The 21,173-nt window shown below is 42.2% G+C and overlaps 1 protein-coding gene across 7 annotated transcripts in view; it reads right to left on the bottom strand.

The window, feature by feature from the left end:
* Positions 1-21,173, bottom strand: part of IKZF1 (IKAROS family zinc finger 1) — a 68,532-nt gene that overhangs the window by 12,572 nt on the left and 34,787 nt on the right. For 3 of the 7 annotated variants that reach the window (XM_009487371.2, XM_075704716.1, XM_075704717.1), the window contains exons 4-5: positions 6,460-6,720; positions 602-769 (exon numbers count right to left, since the gene is read on the bottom strand). In XM_009487371.2, the coding sequence (XP_009485646.1) occupies positions 602-769; positions 6,460-6,720 (429 nt within the window). Of the gene's footprint in view, positions 1-601; positions 770-6,459; positions 6,721-8,850; positions 8,911-21,173 lie in introns of all 7 variants that reach the window. The other 4 variants (XM_009487373.2, XM_009487375.2, XM_075704718.1 and 1 more) reach the window with 2 other exon arrangements.

Below are 21,173 nucleotides of genomic sequence, written 5' to 3'. Positions count from 1 at the left end.
AGCAAAACACTGAAAAACTAGCAGAGTCCCTTTTTTTGGAAGATTATTATCTTTCTCTCTCTCACCCTCTCCCTCCTCCCCACCCTTTCTCTTTCAAAGTACTTGTAATAACAAGGTGCAACAAATAATAGCTGCTAAATGGCGTAGGTGGTATTCACTCCTTAGGACGAGAATGACTACCAGACTGGAGGTTTTTGAGACTTCATGACTTAAAACCTACTGTGCTTAGACCTTGTATTATCTCTACATGTGGATAAATGCCATCCAAACCCTAAAACATTCCTCTGCTTTAATTCATGTTCGTAGTTCCATGAAATGGATTACTCACATGAGGCTTGTTAGGTGAAACCTTAATATAAAACCTTTTAATCAGCCAAGTGTGGGAAAAAACGCAGTTCTGGTGAAGGATCATGAGCGTGAGATGAGTTTAGTCATTTCTTTGCTGCTAAAACTCTGCAGCCACCTCACAGCTTGGTTAACCCCAACACGGGGCTACTCGCCTCCCCAGGGTGAGAAGAACGCTCAGGTGGCCACAAACACCCCCATCTCCTCGGTGGGCGCAGAGATGAGTGCCCCTGGAGGGTCCTGCACCTTCACTTACCCGAGTGAGTCCTCAGGTGTCCCGTGAGGGCATCCCTGCGACGGCAGGCGTAGTTACACAGGTGACACTTGAAGGGCTTTTCGCCCGAGTGCAACTTTATGTGGCGCAGAAGGTTGCCCTTCTGTGTAAAGGAGGCTCCGCACTGATTGCACTGGAAAGGGCGTTCTCCTACGGGGAGAAGGAGAGAATATGTGAGAACAAAAAATCTTACGTGGTAACAAGAGAAAGATTTCAGTGAGAAAGTTGTTTTCTCACTGCTGCTCTGTGACTTCCACCGGCTGCAGGTTTGATATAACATGAGGCTTTCAGACTAAACCTGCCAGTTTCTTAATGCTTCACTGGCTAGGTCAATTTGATCTGAAAATCTAATTTTTTTTTTCTAAATCAGAATGGCACATCACAATGCAAATTCAAACTCATTTAAATAAAGTGACTGCAACATTTTGTGTTGAAGAGCCACTCTTCCTGATCAGCAGTTTTGGAATAAACCAATATCCAATTTTGCATGTTGTGGCATTTGGTGGGGTTTTTAATGTGGCTTTTTTCAAAGGGTCTTTAAAATATGCCACTGAAGCAGCAAAATAAAAAGGAAACTCATTAAAAATGCATTTCAGGATCACAAGTTCATTTCAGCGTTACATTCTTATATTTAAATGAAAGGCACTTCATTATAACAGTTATAATAACTTCTTTTCATTTACATTTTCCCTGTATTTTCCCTTTCAATTTCTTCTCCATTACCTGTCTGTCCCTAAGCAGCCAAATCAGGAAAGAGACAGAGAAAGAGAGAGAAAGAGAGAGGCTAAAATCACACAAGTTAAGACAGTGCAAAGGAAGCCCTGTACTTCCCTGCCGAAGTCCCAACCCTTCTCTAGGTAAGGTGTGAACAGAGGAGCTGCACAAACAGGCTCTGCTGGTCTGCACTTTGGACGGACACAGGATAAAACTTGAAGAGACACAACACTGATTTGTCTAAACTGGTGCCTGTTATCAAGGGAGCGAATCAACTAGCCTTTGCAAAAATTAATATGGCTGTTGTTTGCTTTTTAGTGCTGTTTAGAATCAATATGCTCATTTATTTGCTTAGCTATTTTTTAAAAATTTAAGATAGATGAGGCCTTTTCTTAAGTCAGTGGGAAATAAAATATCTTTCCAGTTGTACCAGATAATATTAAAGGAAAATTTATACATGAGAGCACTCCATCAACAGGAACCACTCCTGCATGCCTGTTTCTCTGTAGCCCTCAACTAAGTCAAACCAGCCTTTGAAACTCATTTGCTGAATTCTGTTTCTCTTAGGCATAAATATAATCTGCTATAGTAATTATAATGCATTAACAATATTAGAAACAGCCAAGAGATGACTTGTTCTTATTTTTTATTTTTTATATGACAATAATACTGAATTTAAAATTTCAGCGCTGAAGTTAAAAAATAAAAGAAATAAATACAAGTTAAACAATTTCTTTCTTCTCTCCTACTTAATCATCATGTATTTTTCTGCACATCTAGGACCATGTCCATATGTATGCATATATGTGCAGCAAGATCATTTTTTACTTTTGGGTAATGCAGTAGAACAGCTGAAAATCAATAGACAGTGGCACACTCCCAACCCCAAAATCTGCAAAATATACCATCAGGGCTGGCAGCTTTAGCATTCAGCAAACAGTAAAATTAATCTACTTTATGGCAAGACACTTCCATTGGTCAAACAGCTTCAAGCAGGTCAGCGTAGTCCCTGTCAAGCCAAATGAGCTCACTTTCTTTGTCCATCAAGTGACTGTATTCATCTAAACTATATCTGCAACTGGTTCAACAGGGGTGGCCCGCAAAAATGCCAGCATTAGCCTTACAGGATTTTGCAATGTACTTCATAAGCCATGCACAGTAGCTGTTGGGAAAAAGAAAATGGGTAACAGTCTGTCTGCTTTACCTCTTAATCTTTGGGGCAGTTACTCAGCGTGGAAGGTATTTTTCATAAATGGACTGAAACAGTAATGAAGAAGTCAGTTTGTCATGGGGGACACAAATTCAGAAGAAATGGTTAATTCTTACTAAAAAGCTTTTCTAGCATTCATTTCTGTTATTTTTACTCAGAGGAGCGTAAGAGGAGAAAATGAGGATCATAAAAGTACTCCAGGAATGAAATGTAAAGCAAAGTAAGAACAAAATGTATCTCCAGCCTACAGCTCTCACAATTACAGTGTGAAATCTTGACACTGGGTGGAGAAGACAGACGGATGGAGCATTTCAAATGAGACTGCTGCGTACCAAATATTTCTACAAAACTTACAGTGGGATCAAATGTAAGGGCACCTGCACTCACGTTGCTGTACAAGGGAAAAGACACCACCACCGAAAGACCCTGAAACTACGTGTAGCTTGGCCGGCCCTTGGTTGTCCAAGCTTAAACTACTGGGGTGGGGAACGCCTGCCTTGCGAGCCCAGCAAAGCTCCCGGCCCTGCAAGGGTGGAGACGGTCACTGATGGAAGGTTACTTGGTGTGGTGCTATCCCCCCAAAATGGGGAAGGGGCAGGACGGGAAGAAAAAATACATAATGCATCTCTTGTTTAAACGGTCAGATTTGTGTGTTATTTTCTCGCCAGTTCTGAACAGCACATCTCTATCCTGGGCAGATTTCACTGGATGGGGTGTAGCTATGGACGAATATGGGCCCAGGAGCAAAAACTGCAATGGGACCCTGAATTGAATCAACCACCATTGCAGTGATTTGAACGCCTTAGTGGGAGCACGGGCCCTGGACTACTTATTCAGTGAAAAATATTTATCATCTTAATTGAAATCTTTCTTATTTCTTAAACAATATAATGACAAAATCACCTAATACTCAGAGATGTGCATAGCTCTCTTTTTAATGCTCATTCTTCAATGGGCATTAGTTCTCTAAATAAATTTGAGACATTTGGACCCAACTAACAAGACATAAGTGAACTAACTGGTGACTTAAGTCAAAGGAGTGTACATATAAGGAGGGGATATATACACCTATGCACACACACATATATGTGCACATGTATACTCATACACACACATATGTGTACACTGCGCAAGCGAAGCCTGAATCTATACCCTGAGGTCTCAGCACCAGGGAGCAGGAGGGGGTTTCTCTCTGCTTTCTAGATCTCCTTTTTCCTAAACACCAAGCAAGACAGCAGCAAGCTGGAGAAAATCAGCGTACTGAAAGCCTCGGGGAAGGAGAGTGAGGAGAGTCGGGCATCTGTGAGTGGGATTCACTCCGCAGACAGGAGCAACAGGTAAGGTGCTACGGAGCAGTCAGTGCTGTACAGCTGCTTGCAGACAGGAGGGGGCAGAAATATCAGGTGCGGCTCTGCATATCTGCACTTGGCAGGTGTATTCATTAAAAGTAATTATGCCTTTTATCAGGTCAGGCAGTCATTTTATTTTGGCACTTCAGTATGCTAGAGTTTTGTTCACTTATCAAATATTTATTTAAGGAAATATGCAGGTTTTACATGAATTAGCAGCAAAGTAATTCATTTGTGAGTCTTATTCCTTCACCAGGCACGTATTGAAATGGGCTTCGGCATAGTCAGTTAAATGTCTGTAATAGTATATCCCATTTCCACTTTAATTTTCACAGTGCAGCTGAAAGGAAAAGCAGTCACCACTGTTTCCCCATGACGTCCCTTTAATTTAAACTACCAGCTCCGAGCCTCCACTCCCTTGCCAGCCCCCGACAAAGCGCCTGAGCTCACCCGAAGAAGCTGCTCATGAGGGCGAGGTGGGAAGGAAAGCAAAGGCTTTCTTTCCATGGAAGGACTCAGGGGCGCAACTTCACACCCTTTAGTTTTATTAAGTGTAAAAGAAGGGGGTCCTGCTGAGAGAAGTGCAGCTCGTGTGTAGGTCTTAACTACGTTCCCTGATGAAAAAGAGGGTCACATTAGCAAGGGGAAGGCTCTGCAAAGAGTGGAGAAGTCTCAAGAGTGACAGGCTTGCCTGGTAGCCACCCGAGCACCCTTGGCAGGCACATGAGCCCCTCTGCCAGGCAGGGAGTTTGGGCAGCTGGAGGTCTGTGCCAGAGAAGCCACCGAGGTGGCCCCCGGGGACGCTGCCACAGGGAGCTGGCAGCCCAGCTCATCCTCCGGAGGCTCAGCCTGCCGGCTGCCAACCAGTGCACTAGAAACGAAGGCAGCTCTGCCTGCCACCTCCCTAAAATCAGGTGTGTCCCCACAAAGGCCATTCAGTCCTGGTGCAAACACTGCCTCTGACCCTCAGGGACCCAAAACAGCTCCTCTGAAGCAGCAACAGCGTACTTTAATGAAACAGCGGCCTCCTTAAACAACCACAGAGACTTCTGCCTCTAAATGCATTTTAAGTTGCAACATTATTTCAATTACTACAGCATCCTCTTCAAGCCCATGGGCCTGTTTAAAAGGCCTCATGTCCAAGTCATTTTCCATATATATTTTATCAACTTTCAAAGGATCACATTAACATTCAATTAAAAAAAAAGGAAACAACAAACCAACAAGCACTTTATTATATCTAGGAAGTAGGCTGCAGCCTCTCTTCTGAGAACTAGTTGTGGCTTTTCCAATAAAGATAATTATCTGCTCTTCTCTGACACAGGGATTTATCATATTGAATTAAAGACTACTTTGAAGTAGGCAATGTAACAGCATTGCTAACTATCAGCAGCACTGCTTCTGAACGTGGCTAACCTACGTTACACTAACAGATCACACCCTTGCAGAGCTTGAACAGCCACAGTTACAATGACAGACATGAGCACTGGGGGGGATGGACAACACTCGGGGTTTTTTCATTAAACTCTGAAAATACTTTGCTAATCTCACTCCTTAGTAATTCTGGGGAAATCATTTAAGCATGATTGCGAGGATGGGGAGGGAGAAAGTATCTATGCGTTCGCTAGCATGACTATTTCAGTGGAATCTAACCATTGGACAGGTCGTTCTTACCTTAAAAACACTTCACAATTCCCTCTCATTTGAATATTCATGCAAAAATGCCAAATACTTTATTTATTCATTTTCAAAGTAATTTGTGTAGCACAACAGTACAGTTCAGTTCTTCTCCTTTGACTATGGATGACCTTAGAGCTTAGATTGGAAGCCTGATTTTTAGACAGCTTATATCAGGTAAGATGACACTCACCCTGGTTTTTACTTCTTCATTTGTTTCAGCCTCTTCATTTTTTGCACCCTCTGAGACTATTTAGAATTAGAAAATTGAGGCAAGAAGATTCACAGCACTGTATAATGAAAAGCGATCCCTATGGAGCACAACATCTTTACACGTCTCTTTTAGTGTCCCAGTGGAAACCCTTTCGTCCAGATTTGACCAGTGACAATACTTGTTTTTACTTCATGAAATATTTGACATAAAATTAACCCCTTTTTTACTAAGACTGCCAGTACCATTCCCTTAACATTTATTTAGCTAATCACTTTCATAATCACTGATCCATAATGATCTTTGTTGCATTGTTGGAAGCATTAGAACTGGGTCGATTTCAGAGTCAGCCACAAATGGGTTTTTCTTCAGCAATTCTTAGAAATTTCTTAGAAATTAAGCAAGACTTCTTTACTTTGTTTTTAAATTTGATTTTTTGATGTAGCTTCAAACCAAACAAACTGCACAATTTCTAGCCCAATAGATGGACTTCTATCAAGAAGAAATCTCAGTTCCTGTGCTGTCCAAAATGGCATAACAAAATAACCGAGTTCCAAATGCCCACCGATACTGCATTATCTTACAAGAGGGAACATGTACATGATACAGAAAATAAGTCTTAGGTCCTAATACGTGGCCAGTTCTTGTCAACTAAAGGAAAAACTATGGCAGGCCTTACCAGTATGGCTTCGTTTGTGAACCATGAGCACATTGGGACCGATGCAAATTATCCCACAGATATCACATTTTAGCTTTCCGTTAGGAAGTCGAATGCCTCCAACTCCTGACATAGCCTTGCTGCCTGGGCCATTGTGTGAGCCATTCATTTTCTCTCCCGAGGTATCAAGCATTCGTAAATCCTCCGCACATTCTTCCCCATTCATTTCACAGGCACGCCCATTCTCTTCATCACTCTGAGTCTCTATTTTAATATTACCAGCTGAAAAAAACAATACAGGATGCCACTCAGTTTTGTTACAGAGTAAATATGGTGGCAAAGAAACAATCACATCAAAGGAGATAATGTCTAAACAGCATGTACAATATACCTAAATAACAAAAGCTACAAACACGACTACATTTCTATGGGCAATGCGACGAGTTTGTAACACATGGAGCAATGAACAGTGAATATCAGTAAGACAAATACAAGGTATCCAGGCAGCTGGGAACCCAAACAACATTACAAGTCTGTTCCTAGGTCACTTTGAGATTTTTGCATTTGTAATGTTCATTTTGACAATTCAGGCTAATTGGAATGAAACTTAAAATGATTCCACTTCACATGGATTTGTCCAAAACAATTGTGAAAGTAAGTAACTCATCAAAGACAATGGATGAAAATGAACTGAAAATGCAACATTCTCCACTTGGCAGGAAGATCCCGAGGGTTGTACTGAATCCAAATATTTGGTTTGCAGTTCTGTGGGGTAAGCAAGGACAATGGGAAAGCTAAGAGTACAAAAAGCGATAGAGAAACCAGGGTGGGAAAGGACGGAAGGAAGAATTTAAGAGCAAGAGCTAGCATTACAGGAAATTATAGGAATGATAACTGTGTTTTTAGGATTAGCAGGATTGGGATCGCTGAGTAAGAGGAGAGGATCTCTACAGCCATGAGCTACTATTGAAAAACAGTCAAATCAACAAAGGTGGGTGGGAGAACTGTTTTGACTTTATTGGGTAAGTCCTTTGTGTTATAATCCCATAGGTGACAATCGCTTGCAGCTAGAAGAATAATTCAGGTATAAATTTGGCATAGCCTCACTACATGTGATAACATGTAGGTTGGTAAATTTGATATGATATGAACACAGCAAACATAAATGTTATGAAAAAGGTCCAGGATTTGGATCAGTTAATGCCAGTATTCATTCCTCTTCTCTCCACAGGACTGTATGATGCTTTGTGTCAAATAAATCATCTTTACAGTTATTTCCCTCTTTTCTAATCTGATGGTTTTGGTGAAAAAATAGTTCTTCATTAAGGCTGAAAAAGACCATTCCATTGCCCCAAATCTCATTTTCCTTTCAGTGAAAAACCTCTTTCTTCACTCCACCCCACCCCACCCCAAAAAGGAGAGCATTTACTTTAGTGGCTAGCTGAGTACACAAGGGGTCTGTTTCACTCAATAAAGACTAGGTCTTTTCCTTTTGTGGAACAGTAGTTTCATGGTAGCCTTATTCATAACTGGTGGTGTAGCAATGACGTAATTAAGCTATGGGCAGCAGCTACCTCAAGAGATGAAAGACCTTGACATTCATTTGTAATTGAAAGGTTTGGCAAACTCTTCTGTGCTATACCCTGCAACCTCCCACGTGTCCCAGGAGGATTGCATGGATGCGACTGACAAGAGTATCTGACTCAAAATCCTACTGGGCAACACATTGAGCGTAAAGGTGTTCACATTTCTGAACACTGCTTGACTGGACACCTTTTACAAAGTCTACCAATCTAGGCATTTTAATGACTTTTCAAATACTACATTTTTAATAGAAATCATATGTAAGACAGAATGAGTGCACATCATAAATCGCAGGTTTTCCTTTAAAATGTATGCCATAAAAAGGGGAATAATTTAGAAGTATGGAGAAAAAATAATCAGTCACCAAACAGTGATTTACAAAGATGGTATGACTGGCTAAACAGAACTGATCTACACTATTCTGCAAATTTAGTGGACTAGAACCCCCTACTGCTGTTTTCACCATGGCAAACAGAAGCAATAGAAATATTTGACTTGAGCATATGACAGATTTTCCATAATTCACACTCCATTTTTTTTCTCTTAATTATAAGAATAATAATTTGAATGTAAATATGTTTATAAAAAACAATTACAGGCTCCTTGCCTGCTAAGGACTTGGAGAAGGTGGCTTTTGACGTAGGCTTTATGTTAAGTTAAAACAAAATACATATGAACGAAGCAAAAAGATCAGACTACTTAAACCCTTTGGTAGCGTATGCAGACAAACATGCATTACTGAGAAGCAAAATGACACAAACAAAAAATCACAAAAGTAGGAACTAGATGGAAATGCTTTGTAGTGAGTTGAGTTTGCAGTATACTTACGGGGAAAAGATTTGGGAATTATTGCATGAAAGTCCCTAAAGCCTTCTGCCCCATATGCAGCTGCAATAAAGAAGGCAAACAGGATGCTGGTTTGTGGCACTGCTAGCAGTAAATGTAAAAGAAGATGGCATTATTGCTATAAGAGAAATACCTAGGAGAAAGACACAACTATCATCACAGAAGCAACACAAGCAGTTTAGGATGAAGCAGGAACAGCAGCAGGACAGTTGACAGGGGAATCCTGACCTGCCCAGAACAATTCCCATTTGTAAAAATGCCCTTTTCTTCCAAAGAATCCAACAAGTTTTATCATGTTTTCTAAATGCATAACCTCTCTTGGTTATTCCCCTTGCTTGCAGGTTAACTCCTGCTGAAGTCAAGAGGAACTTTTGCTAAAGTGTCTTGAAAGGGTCAACAGGAGCAGAGCACCTAACACAACCTTCGCCTGCCCCCAGGGAAACTGCTGGCCCCTACAGTGCAAGCTTCCTCTCAGAATTTATTTTTTGCCAACCTGGCCTCAGAGATCTCTTCTTTATACATCCTTGTTTCTAGTCATAGTGGTTATAAAAAGTGAAATTGCATGGTTTTCTTCTCACACCTGCTGTTCTTATGCAATGGAAGAAGAGGGAGTTCAATTTTATAGATATATTATTGTGTATATTGGCATATTTTTTGTTTGTATTTCTAAGGCTTGTCCTCACAATGTATCTACACAAAAGTAGCTGCACGAACACACTATACCCTGCATATTATGAGTAGCCACATGCAAATTAACATGCCATGGGGCACACTGGTACAAGTAATGATGGAGTTCGTTACTTGACATAAGCAATGATAGGGATATTGATCCAGTCAGTCTTCACTAAAGCTCTCCACAGCTATGCCCCTGGACTGCTGTAGCTGTGCTGCTCAATGAATGTCCCCATGCAGACGAGGCCGAGCATCCAGGTTGCCCTTACAAGCGCATCCATTCAGCAGCACAGCTCACGGCAGGGTCTTGGTTCAGGTGCGGAGCTTGCTTTGCCAGTGAGAGCTGATGGATAGTGAGGTCACCTGCCTTGCCCTGGGTCCTCATGGAGATTTTATAGGTCTAATTAACAAACAAAATCTCTTCATGTTCAAGCTTAGCACTTTTTGCGAACCTGTTTTCCAAATGAAAACTAGTGAAGAAAGCCCCACTGATGTAGGAGACACAACAGAGAGAGAAATAGCTCCAGCAGAAGTACTAAAGATTTTTTTAAATCTGAATGCGAAATGGGAAAGCAGGCTATACTTTTTTTTTTTTTTTTCCCCTGGAGACTTAGACTGAAAATAAACATCAACAGTGTTTTCTATTTCTTTTGTGAGACAGGTTCCTGTCCCTCCTTTTCTACAGTGGAGAAAATCACTCTTGGAGCACTGATGATGTGACAAATACCTGGGAATCAGACTTTTCAGATGCACTGATCAAGAACATACTCAGCATTTGTACAGGTTTCTCAAACAGTTACTCGGTATAGTCTTCGCAGAAATAATTTCAGTGCATATCCATGTCTATGTACACATACATGCAGACATTAATTAGCTCTACAATAATTCCTGGTAATAATTTCTCATTGGCTCTTCTAACCCCATTAATACATTACTCATTAATTAATTTACTTCAGTTTGGTTGGAGATGACCTTAAAAGGCTCTGTATTTTACTCTCTTTGTACACATTATTGCAACTCAGCAGACTTTGATCCAGACCATTTTTTTTGTGCAAGGAGTGTGGAGTGCACCAGTGTCACTGAACTGACAGCTCTCCCCCACTCCCTTTTTACCTACCCAGAGTGTGGAAAAGTTACCCAAAAGCAGGGCACTGGGTGGGTTTCTTGTGCTCTCTGGTGTTTACTGGAAGCTTCACTCAGGATTTTCTGAAGAGCATTTGAAATTTATGTTACAAAGACTGTTCTGCATTCTATGGTTAAAGGTGGTTTATGCAGGTCTTTGGGGGAAAAAAAAAAAAGACATGTCAAAGGGGAAAGGGATGATGATAACGATTTATCACTGAAGAGCAGCATAACATGAGACTCAGGCTGGGACAGTTGGGAAGGCAGGATGGAGTGACAGAGTAACCCTTCCCTGGAAAGAGTTGAGCAATGTGGAGAGGGAAGGGAGGCATTGTGCAATGAGTGAAAGAGTTGGTAATGGGGAGAAAGGAGAAACCAAATGGACTTCCTGGGAAATAGGACGTGGAGGGTGGCTTTTAAAGGACAGAGAAATAGGCAGCTGAAAAAAAGGCATGTGAAGAATTAGTAACTTGTTTTCAATCCATTGCCAATTTACCTTCTCTTATAGCTATGGGACTCCCTCCCAGATGTAAAACCCTTTCAGTTTTATGAGACTTTGGCAGTGGCACAGGTTTAAATACCTGGGTCAAAATCCTATTTGGAAGGGGGCATTCACCTCCCAGTCATATTCTTCTCTGGTGGGATTTTTAAAGAAGAAAAAAGCATAAGACCTGGATATCAAAGGAATTTAGAGAGTAACAGAGAAAGATAATCACACTGAAGCTTTTGGGGCATTTTAACAACAGAGTCCCCTAACCCCTTTTGAATTTTAGTGGCATTTGAACATCTTTAGTACTTTTATCACAGTAGGTACTTAACTGCATCTTACAGCATATACCTGCCTTTAAGAAGTTATCCATTAGACTTTCTTTGAAAATAACCACAATAATCTGATTTTTGGTCCATGCAATGTCTTGCTTATACCTTGCAGCCAACAGGGAAGAAAAGACCTCTCTTCAAGTTGCTTCAAGTAATTTGTGTGTGTAATTTTTTGTTTGAATGGCACATTTGTTATTCCAAGACAAGTCAGAAGTATTTTGTTGATGTTAGTTGATGTTTAAATGGTAGCTTTAAAGTCCAACAAGAGTTTTTCATGAAGGCACCATAACTATTCAAGCAGCAGACAAATGAAGCTGCAACAATACCTGACTGATTTGAACAGTGGATTAGCATTGTTATGGTGAGGAGGAGAAAACCTTTAACACCATCCTTTCTAATAAATTATAGAAAATGTTGCTAAAAAGGCAGAATGAGATGAAAAAAGCCTATCAGACCAAAATAAATCACCTCAGCATGCCAACATGTGTCAAGAAAAGCAGCCAGAATCTCTTCCTGTTTACATTGATGCAAAAACCAGAAAACAGAATATTGCCAGCAATTCCACCTGTTATTTTTGATATAAGACATAACAGCTATTCTGTTTTGTTACAGTGCACCAAATTCTAGTGCTTGGCTATGACCTGAAATCCAAACCTTACCCCTTTTCTTTTTACGTCATGGTCATTTACTGTGGCATCAGCTCTGTTCTCACCACAGAAGAGCACTGTGGGTGGAGGATGCCATTCTCAGAAACATAAGGCACACAAGCAAGTTGTTTGGCCACAGAATATTTAAGGAGTCAGTATTCACTGGCTAGGTTTGACAACAATAAAGACAAAGTCTTTAACCTAAATTATGTTTCCATTAATAATATCTTCCCCTTATGAGTTTCTGAAGTGACATGAAGAATCATGTAGATGTAAAAAAGGCTGACAAAAAGCCTGGGCAGAGCAATCATAATTAGTTATGCAATGCCCTCAGCTCTTCTTTGGTAAAATTCAGAAGACATAACACAACATAGGTAGGACCGATTCAAACTAACTAGTTACTTAGCTATAGAAGAAGCAGATGCATCCAAGTGCTCTTAAAAATGACTGGCTTGCCCTCTCCTTTCTACATATAGCACTGCATTGCCCAGTTAATCAAGCATTTGTGGTGTCTGTGTGTGTAAAATGCTGAAAGTTAGAGGCAGCTCAGAATTGCCTAAAAAGCTAGAGCCTACAATGCAACTTAATTGCTATGGACAAAAGGAAACACATCAATAAATAAAAGGGGCTGTATGCAGCCTATGTTGCACAAGCTGTTACGCAGGGCTTCTGTTAAAACAGGACCCAGCATTCACTGTGTCACAGGACAGAGAGACCACTAGCACAGCGGGAGGCGAACATCTGAGGGCAGCAAGGCATCCCAGTGACGCAGTGCTGGCACCTTATCGTTTTGCTTAGGAGACCTGAAGTCTTTACCACAGGCTGCAATACAGTGAAGAGGGGGCAACAGATAAAAATGAAGGCTTCTTAATGAGAGGCTCTCAGCTGGCTTTTTAAAGGGAAACAAAAATAACAGAAAGAAGAGTAGTAGCAGGAACCGCTGGGACACACCTGCAGGTAGAGCAGACTGGTGCCGACGGATAAGGAGATCCTCCCTGTGGGGTCCATGCTGCCCCTCCTTTGACTCCAAGTGCCAATCAGCCCTTGGCAGCCAATTTCTTCCCTACTGTAATTTTGGCTTTCAATCAAATGTGTATTATTCCAGAAACACAGGCGTCCCCAGATAAGCTATCTCCCACGAGACAACCGGTGTGAGGAGCTCCACCCATGTCATCGCCAGCGACTGCCATTTCCTCCCACTGCTGGGCACCCCGTTGCTGACTGCGGGGAGGTGCCCGACATGCCAGAGCCTGTGCCAGTGCCTGCTGGCGTGCACGGCTCGGCTTCAGCTGCAGGGAGCAGGGAGCTGCGCTCACTGCCTTGCAAAACACATCAACATGGTTTTCTGGGGGCTGCAATGAGATCAAACCATAGGGAATGCAAACAAGTGAACAAAACAACCAACAAAGTATGTCCTCTCTAGGTACAAAAAGGGGCTCTTGCTCCACTGGGGTGCAGACTCCCAGTAACCTCCCATTAGTTACCTATGGGAATCCTCTAATGCACCAGTAAAGACGGACAGGTTAAAGACAGATTCAAGTAATGCCCCTGAAACCTACTTGCACACTTGAAGCTAGGTGCTTTTTATGTATCTTTCTGAATTTGTGTTTCAGCAGGAAATGATCTGTAACCAAGTCAAGGGGCTGATCTAGTTCATATTAATTGTCTTTGTTGTGCTACTCACTGGTACATTTTGTACTGGATTCAAGTTGTTTTTTCAAACAACTACTGTTAACTACCTGGTTGCTTGATGTTCATCACCTGAATAACCAGTAAAACTAAGTTTTAAAGAGCACTATCAAGAAAAGCCATGCTAAACCTATTTCTCAAGTCCAACATGTATGTGTAACCCATGCTTCCTCTGTACGAAGTGCTCTGTGTCTTTTACTGGGTGCATGATGGAGAAGCTAAGGGAACTGCTGCAGGCTTGCCGGTAACAGACTTTGTTGGCACTTTGCTGTTTTGAGAAGTAAGCTGGGAAGATTTTCAAACTAGAGGGAAAGGTTTGCTGACAAAGAATGGCAAGAACAGAGCTTCTCATCCTCAACCTCTTTGTTTCTTCTGCTTCCATCAGATTTTTTTAATGTGGGCATTAAAGGATGAGGAAGTAGCAAAAGGGCATCTAGCAAGAAGTTTTTAAAAAGCAAAGTAACCTCAAGTAACAATACACAACAGTGAGGTAAAAACACTACCATATATAAAAACATTTCCGGCTCACACAGGTATATCTGTGTGGATACATGTTCTTATGTGCAGAGTCTGGCACCTGTGAAGCTGCGTTCTTCAGAAACACTCTAGGCACAAACGTTGTGGCTTATGCTCTTCCCCACACACCAACAGTTACCCAAGAGAAGCAGAGCCTCAGACATACGACAATGTAACATTTATAAGTCATCCTCCTTCTCTAATCCTTCCACAAAGCATGCTTTGGTGAAATTCATGGCTCTTAGCCTGTCCTCAGTGAATCCAACAGAATTCTAGCTAATGGCAGCCTGGGAGAACGTGAAAAGAGCATGCACCTGCAAAGATTAGTGTTTTGGAGAAGAGGAGTGACTGCGTTGAGATTGAACAGGGAGACCAAGGAAGCTCCTCACAGATGGGAGAGACAGGCAGGTTCTTGCATGAAGCCATGTTGCCATGGCTGGAAGTTGTCCTTACCCTCCTGCAAACCTGGGGGTTACTGTGGGGATCCCTAGCGAAAGCAAAGGGCTTAACAAATGCAGAAATACGAGTAAAGCACAGCTACACACTTAAGGCGATCAGTTATGTACAAATGATGTGAACTGTAGCTAGAGGGGGAATTTTAAGCCTGCATGACCAAAAGAAAACCTTGTGAAATCTGAACATGTACAGAAGGTATTGGTCAGACCTGTACCAGCTGAAGACAGCAGTTGTTACCTGCAGAAGAAAGTTACCGCCTGGGAGCAATGAAGTGTCCTCGTGTCTGCAGTAGGAAGGGCAGGACACAGCTCTTAGGCTCGCTGTACAGCCAGTGTGGTGCGTGGAGGGGCACAGGGACAGGCAGGGCGGTGAACTGTTTTGTATATTGCTTCAGAGTACCTAAATTTGCCTTGCCCTGAATGCAAAGTTAGCCCTTGCAAACTTTCCCCTTTTTATGCTCCGGCTCAGTGAGCTGCTTACACATCTTTAATTTTGTCCCTGGAGTGGCACAGAGCTACCCCGGCTCAGGATCAGGCCCTTCAAATCCACCTATGTAAACATGTAATGTGCTGTGTCTTCGTTGTCAGTGAGATGGACACGGGGACTTTTACCAGGGACTGTTTAGCTACCATGATGATGTCTCGAGCACTATTTTATGCAAGTGTCCATAGTTCCCCAGCTGTCAAAGGGTCAGTAGACCTAAAATTAGACCAAGCAGCTGTGTTTAGGTTTGGGGAGGTGCCTATGGGTGCTGTGCCAAGGCTGTGCACTGTCAGTCTCCTCTTTCGAGAAGAGGTTGGAGGATGAAATGGAGAGGAACCTAGCCATTTCAGCACTTGAGAGGGAATACTTGATGTCAATTTTATCATCTTGCCTACTCAGAAAACAAATTGCAGAGCAGAGTCCTCTGTGTCCCCCTCACTGGACAGGGGAAAAAAAAACCAGGGATACTGAAAATTTATTTTAGACTAAAGCAGATCAAATGTAGTCATTGCTTAATGGGTGATAAAGTAGATGATGTCTCTCGGGACTGTGCAAAGAAGGTAATCCTGAGGTAGCCTGCTTTAGACATGTTAATCCTGAGTGCTCAGTTATTTTTCTAGAAGTATCCATCTAAGGCTTTTGAAGTTTTTTTCTTTTTGGGTTGTAGAAATATTGCCAGAACATTTTGCAATGTAAACTGCTGTTTACCTGATTACAGTGTGCTTAACAGTCCAGTGAAAGGAAATCCTAATCTACATCTTCTGGGGAAGAGGCATAAGTTGTTCTACACAAATCCTAAAGAAATTCTCTGAATGTGGACACACCAGATAGCTCCTGAGGAGAAAAATGTCAGGACAAAAATAGTTCTTTCCCACCATGTATTGCAGCCAATGCTTTGCTACAGGGACCTGGAGTCCCCCTCAGGCAATCAGTCCTCTGTGCTGAACTGGCAAAAAACCCCAAAGGATGTTGGGAGACTCTCAAACACTCAGAGATCTGGATCATTCTGAAAGTCTGCAAACTCAGTTCAGTCCACATTTTTAAAAGACTTCTTGTCTTTCCTCACTTCCTTGGCCATTTTTAATGCCTGCTGGTTCCTTGTTTTTACTTGAGGAAAAACAAGCCCCCCTTCCCTTCCCTGAAAAGAATCCAACCTTGACCATATTAGTGCTATGAGAAGTCATTCCTGACATTGGATGCCTCTTCTGTGAGGCATCCTACAATTGCAAAGTTGTATACTGTTTCCTTGGGTCTTTGAACACAATACTAAGAGAAAAACCTAGATTTCACTAGCTTTCTGCAACAGATGACTCAAAAAGAAGGAGAGATTATTAAAAAAATCGTAGTTTCTCAGAAGGATGTGGGGAAAAATATGACAGAAGTTCAGGCTAAAGAATTTTCTATATGTAAAAGATATTACATCAGGAACAGCATCCTAGCTGAACTTCCTAGCTCTGTTCTGAAAGCACACCTCAGCTGTGATTTGAAACTACTGAATTTAGAGTTCCAATTCCTGTCCTGAAGGTTATCTCCAAAATCAGAAAGGAATCATGCCACAGAAATTGAGGTTTAGTTGGGTTTCTGGTGCAGGTATCATCATACCTCCAGAGGAGAAAGGCCGATAAAACAATCCATTCAGGTGCAGCTGCCTCAAACTCTGAACAAATCTTCAGCAATGCTTAAGGCTGGTGAATGTAAAAGGGTGTTTTAAAATTATTTTACCACCCTCTTGGACAAGTAATCCGACATTTGAAACTCACTGAAAACACAGTCAAGATCAAAATCTTCAAACAGTCACAATCACCACACTGAGTATCACTATCTTACATCAAAATGCAACTGTTTTCTTAACATGGATAGATCAACAAAGCATCCAAGCCAACATGCTGCTGGCAGAGCTTCAAGGGAAAAGGCTTTCAGAATAATAGTTGCTGAATTAAATGGTCTCTGGTAGCACCACTCTAGACTAAATTGTCATAAGTAGTCCCAAAACTGACTATTATGAACAGGAGAAACCTACATAACTCAGACCACAGAAATTCTTCCATCAAGACCTTCATTCCTGGCTGAGGTATAGAAGAGAATAATCTAATATGGTTTAACCAGCATTCAAATACTGCTTGAATTTCTCTAAACTCTTCCACCCATTTAAATATACCTACCAATTATTTTAACCTTTGTCCATCAACAAAAGTTTTTTACAAAAGCAACTAATGTTTTGGGGCTCTCCAACTTCAGACAGTAATGAAACTAGATTGTCAGAAAACAAATCAGCCTGGAAAACACTGATCATGGAGAAGTCAGACCACTGTCCCAAGCTCCATATCTGAATTCTGGGCATCCAGTCACCTCTGAAAATCAGGACCACCCTGTTTAACATGCACATGCAGGCAGGCATTTGTTAGCACCTCACAAATTCTGTATGCCTTAACCTGTAAGAGGATCAGTGGAGAAGTATTTAACAAAAAGGACATGTATTGACATATTATGATTTCAAAGCTCAGAGCCGGTTCAGGCATTGCTTCCCAGTCTGCAGCAGAGGGATGCTATCAAACCCTTGTTCCACCACAGCACCCCACAGACTGCAAGCAACTGTGCAGCAGTGGAGAGCAATTTTGAAGCATCTAAATGAATTGGGAGGTTAAGTCTCCTTGACTTTTAGTGGTATTTAGATTTTTAAGACAACCTGATCTTCTCATGGTGGGTGGAGAAACGGCAAACCCACAGTGAGAATACTATTAACCTTGAGTCCAATCACAACCATAGCTGAGAAACATCACAGCTTCCCCCTTGTCCGGCTTAACAGGAAACCTATATCTACTGTTCCTCTAACTCCTTCCACAAACACACAGAACAGTCTGGACATATTACCCATTTCCTCCCAACCCACAGTTGTTTATCTCCTTAGCATCTGTCATGGCCTAGAAGTTTGGAGCAAGTCCTACACCAGTTGCTATGATGTAAATTTAAATTAGCCAAGTTGAAAGGCTTTTAGGACACCCCAGACAAAAAGAAATAAAAAAAAAGAGAAGGGAAGGGAAGGGAAGGGAAGGGAAGGGAAGGGAAGGGAAGGGAAGGGAAGGGAAGGGAAGGGAAGGGAAGGGAAGGGAAGGGAAGGGAAGGGAAGGGAAGGGAAGGGAAGGGAAGGGAAGGGAAGGGAAGGGAAGGGAAGGGAAGGGAAGGGAAGGGAAGGGGGGAGGGGGGAGGAGAGGAGAGGAGAGGAGAGGAGAGGAGAGGAGAGGAGAGGAGAGGAGAGGAGAGGAGAGGAGAGGAGAGGAGAGGAGAGGAGAGGAGAGGAGAGGAGAGGAGAGGAGAGGAGAGGAGAGGAGAGGAGAGGAGAGGAGAGGAGAGGAGAGGAGAGGAGAGGAGAGGAGAGGAGAGGAGAGGGAAGAAAAAAAGCACCTCTAATTAATGGGTGCCCCAGGAAGTAGTTGGATCAAAGTCCATGGGAGTGAGTTTTCCCAGCTGTCTGATATCTCAAGAAAGATACAGCACCTCCTCGTTTTCATCCACGGCATCTTCCAAAGGTTTACCTCACACAGAGACATGAGCACTAAGAATAATTTTTCCTTTGAGGGTTTTTTTCTTTTTTTTTTTTTTTGTTTTGTTGAAAGGGTCATGCTATGAGCTGTGCACAATACAGGCCTGGAGGTCTGCTCAGCTTTCACGTCTCTACAGGCAAGTTCAGAAACACGTTAGAGCTATATCTTCTGTGTGGCAGCAGTATTATGGGAAGACTCTTAGACTGGCACAGACTGCCATCTCTCCTTTGCATTCAAGGACACAGTGATGATTCAGTTTGGGATTATCTTAAACTATGTGGAAAGCCATTATCCCAAGTTCCCAAACTGGAAACCTTGTGACTTTCTGTTATTTTGCTTCCCTATTTATAAACCTTTCCCTTCTTTTCCTCAGTGCCCTACTCCTGCCTCTCCACCCTGACCAGCTTCTGTGCCCTCCCGGAGGTGAAACCAAAGAGCTGCAGTTGTGACACTGCAGTTTGTGTGTCATATTGTAACTGGGTTTCCACATCCTCCTCACTCTGTTGTAAAAGCACTCGAAGAGGAAGAAGGGCAAATAATGAAATATAGGAAAGCAGGAAAAGAGGAAGCAGCTGAGAGACAGCAGCCCAACTGAAATGCTAAGAATTATGGAGAAGTGACAGAAAGGGAAGCACAGACCAGGAATTATACTTGGTGGCTTAGCAGAAAAAAGAATTAAACCAAACAAAAAATATATAGACTTAGCCTTTTCTGCCTCTGCAGCAATCTTCTAGATTACTATTCCTCTCTGACTTTTGCCCACTTGACCTGTATTCCCCTTCCCACCTACTTTAAGACAGTTGCCAAACTGTGCTGCTCTGTGTGGACTTCACCAAACCTGAACCAGCCACCACCCCCCTCCTTATCTTCATATCAACCAAGAGCAGGGACCCCTCAAATCACTCTCAGAAAGAAAAGAGGAAAATCAAGCATGAAGAAAAGGCCTCAAAATGCCTAGCCTCAGAGTGAAAAGGCTCAATTAGGCAACGGACTTGTTTGCTGAAGGCAGCCACAGAGGACAGAGTGATGGAAGAGTACAGAAGGAAATTGGCTAAAGCAGAGTAGGGATTGCCTAACTGGGCAATCCTGCCCGGCTGCCAGCGGATGGACCAGATAGCTTAGGAAGTCCTTCCACTGAGATCATGTACTGTTCTGTCCCGCTTGTTCAGAACGAAACTTGGCTGGAGCAGAAAGCGTTTGAAATTCACATGAAGAATTTTCTCTTCTCCATTTGCAGGCAAAAGAGATACAAAGCAGAACATGAACCTCTTTAAGAACAGAGCGGGACCCAGCTTTTTACACTCTCCCATTTCTCAGGGACTTTTCAGTAAGAATTTGTCTGATCAGGGGCTGAGTAGAAAGTAAAAGCTTCAGAAATTACCCTCCATAAATATCACAACACTAATAGTTATGCATCCTTTTGAGTCAAGCTCCAGTCTTTATCTTATCTGGTGGTCAACTGAATTTTGTTGTTTCTCAGGAAGATAGTGGTGAAATCCCACATGTAAATGAAGACAGGAGTATTACACAAAGGTGTACTGGTATAATCATTTGTTCATCACTGCATGAAAGCTACCCTGTTGGAAGAACTCCTTCTAAACCATTCATGGCTATTCCCCCACAAAAGAGGCTGTCACGAGGTGATAAGAGATGGGTATTAGTGAGGCTTTGCTTTCTTTGAAACACTCTTGCACAGAGAATATCAACAGGCTCAGCTATTTTCCCTACCATTTATCTATGAATTAGGAAATATCTTCTGGGCCACTCGATCAGTGTTTAGTTCTTCAGCTTAAAGTTAATGTATCTTGGGACATGTGGGACAGAGGAGAGATGACTTTACCTGCGTAGGAAGGAGTTAGCAGTTTCCTCTTGTGAACGGCAACAGTCCCTCAGGTGTTATGACTGTTGGAGACCTGCACTGCATGTCCCATCCTGCAGCTCTGACTGTTCTTCCACTTCCATACAGATATAGCACCAATACCTCTAGTTCACAGCGGCATAGTTTATATACTGCATTATTTTTCTAGGGATGGCAGAGTGATCAAGCCACGTAATACCCATGTACATGTATTTGAGAGGGACTATGACTGTTGTCAAGATTTTGCCTAGCTTGTCATGTCCTACCTATTGCAGAGAAAGGCTGGTATATATTTGGGGTTTGAAGGGGATGACCTGCCTTCTTCTGACTTTACTAGTTCTGGTCTGGTTTTAACTTCAGTGAAGCCCCTCTTGATTTAGTTCAGCATTTCCAAAGACAAAAACCAGTCATGCAGCTGTTTAAGAACCAATGCTATGTCAAGTCAAATGAGTATTGTAAGAGAGAACTTAGCTATGGAAGTCTGCCACAGCAAATGGACGC

The sequence above is a fragment of the Pelecanus crispus genome, chromosome 2 (genome assembly GCF_030463565.1).
Source record: "Pelecanus crispus isolate bPelCri1 chromosome 2, bPelCri1.pri, whole genome shotgun sequence".
NCBI classification, from domain to species: domain Eukaryota; kingdom Metazoa; phylum Chordata; class Aves; order Pelecaniformes; family Pelecanidae; genus Pelecanus; species Pelecanus crispus.
Note: the sequence above shows the minus strand (reverse complement) of the source record. Positions and strands in the feature narration are given on the sequence as shown.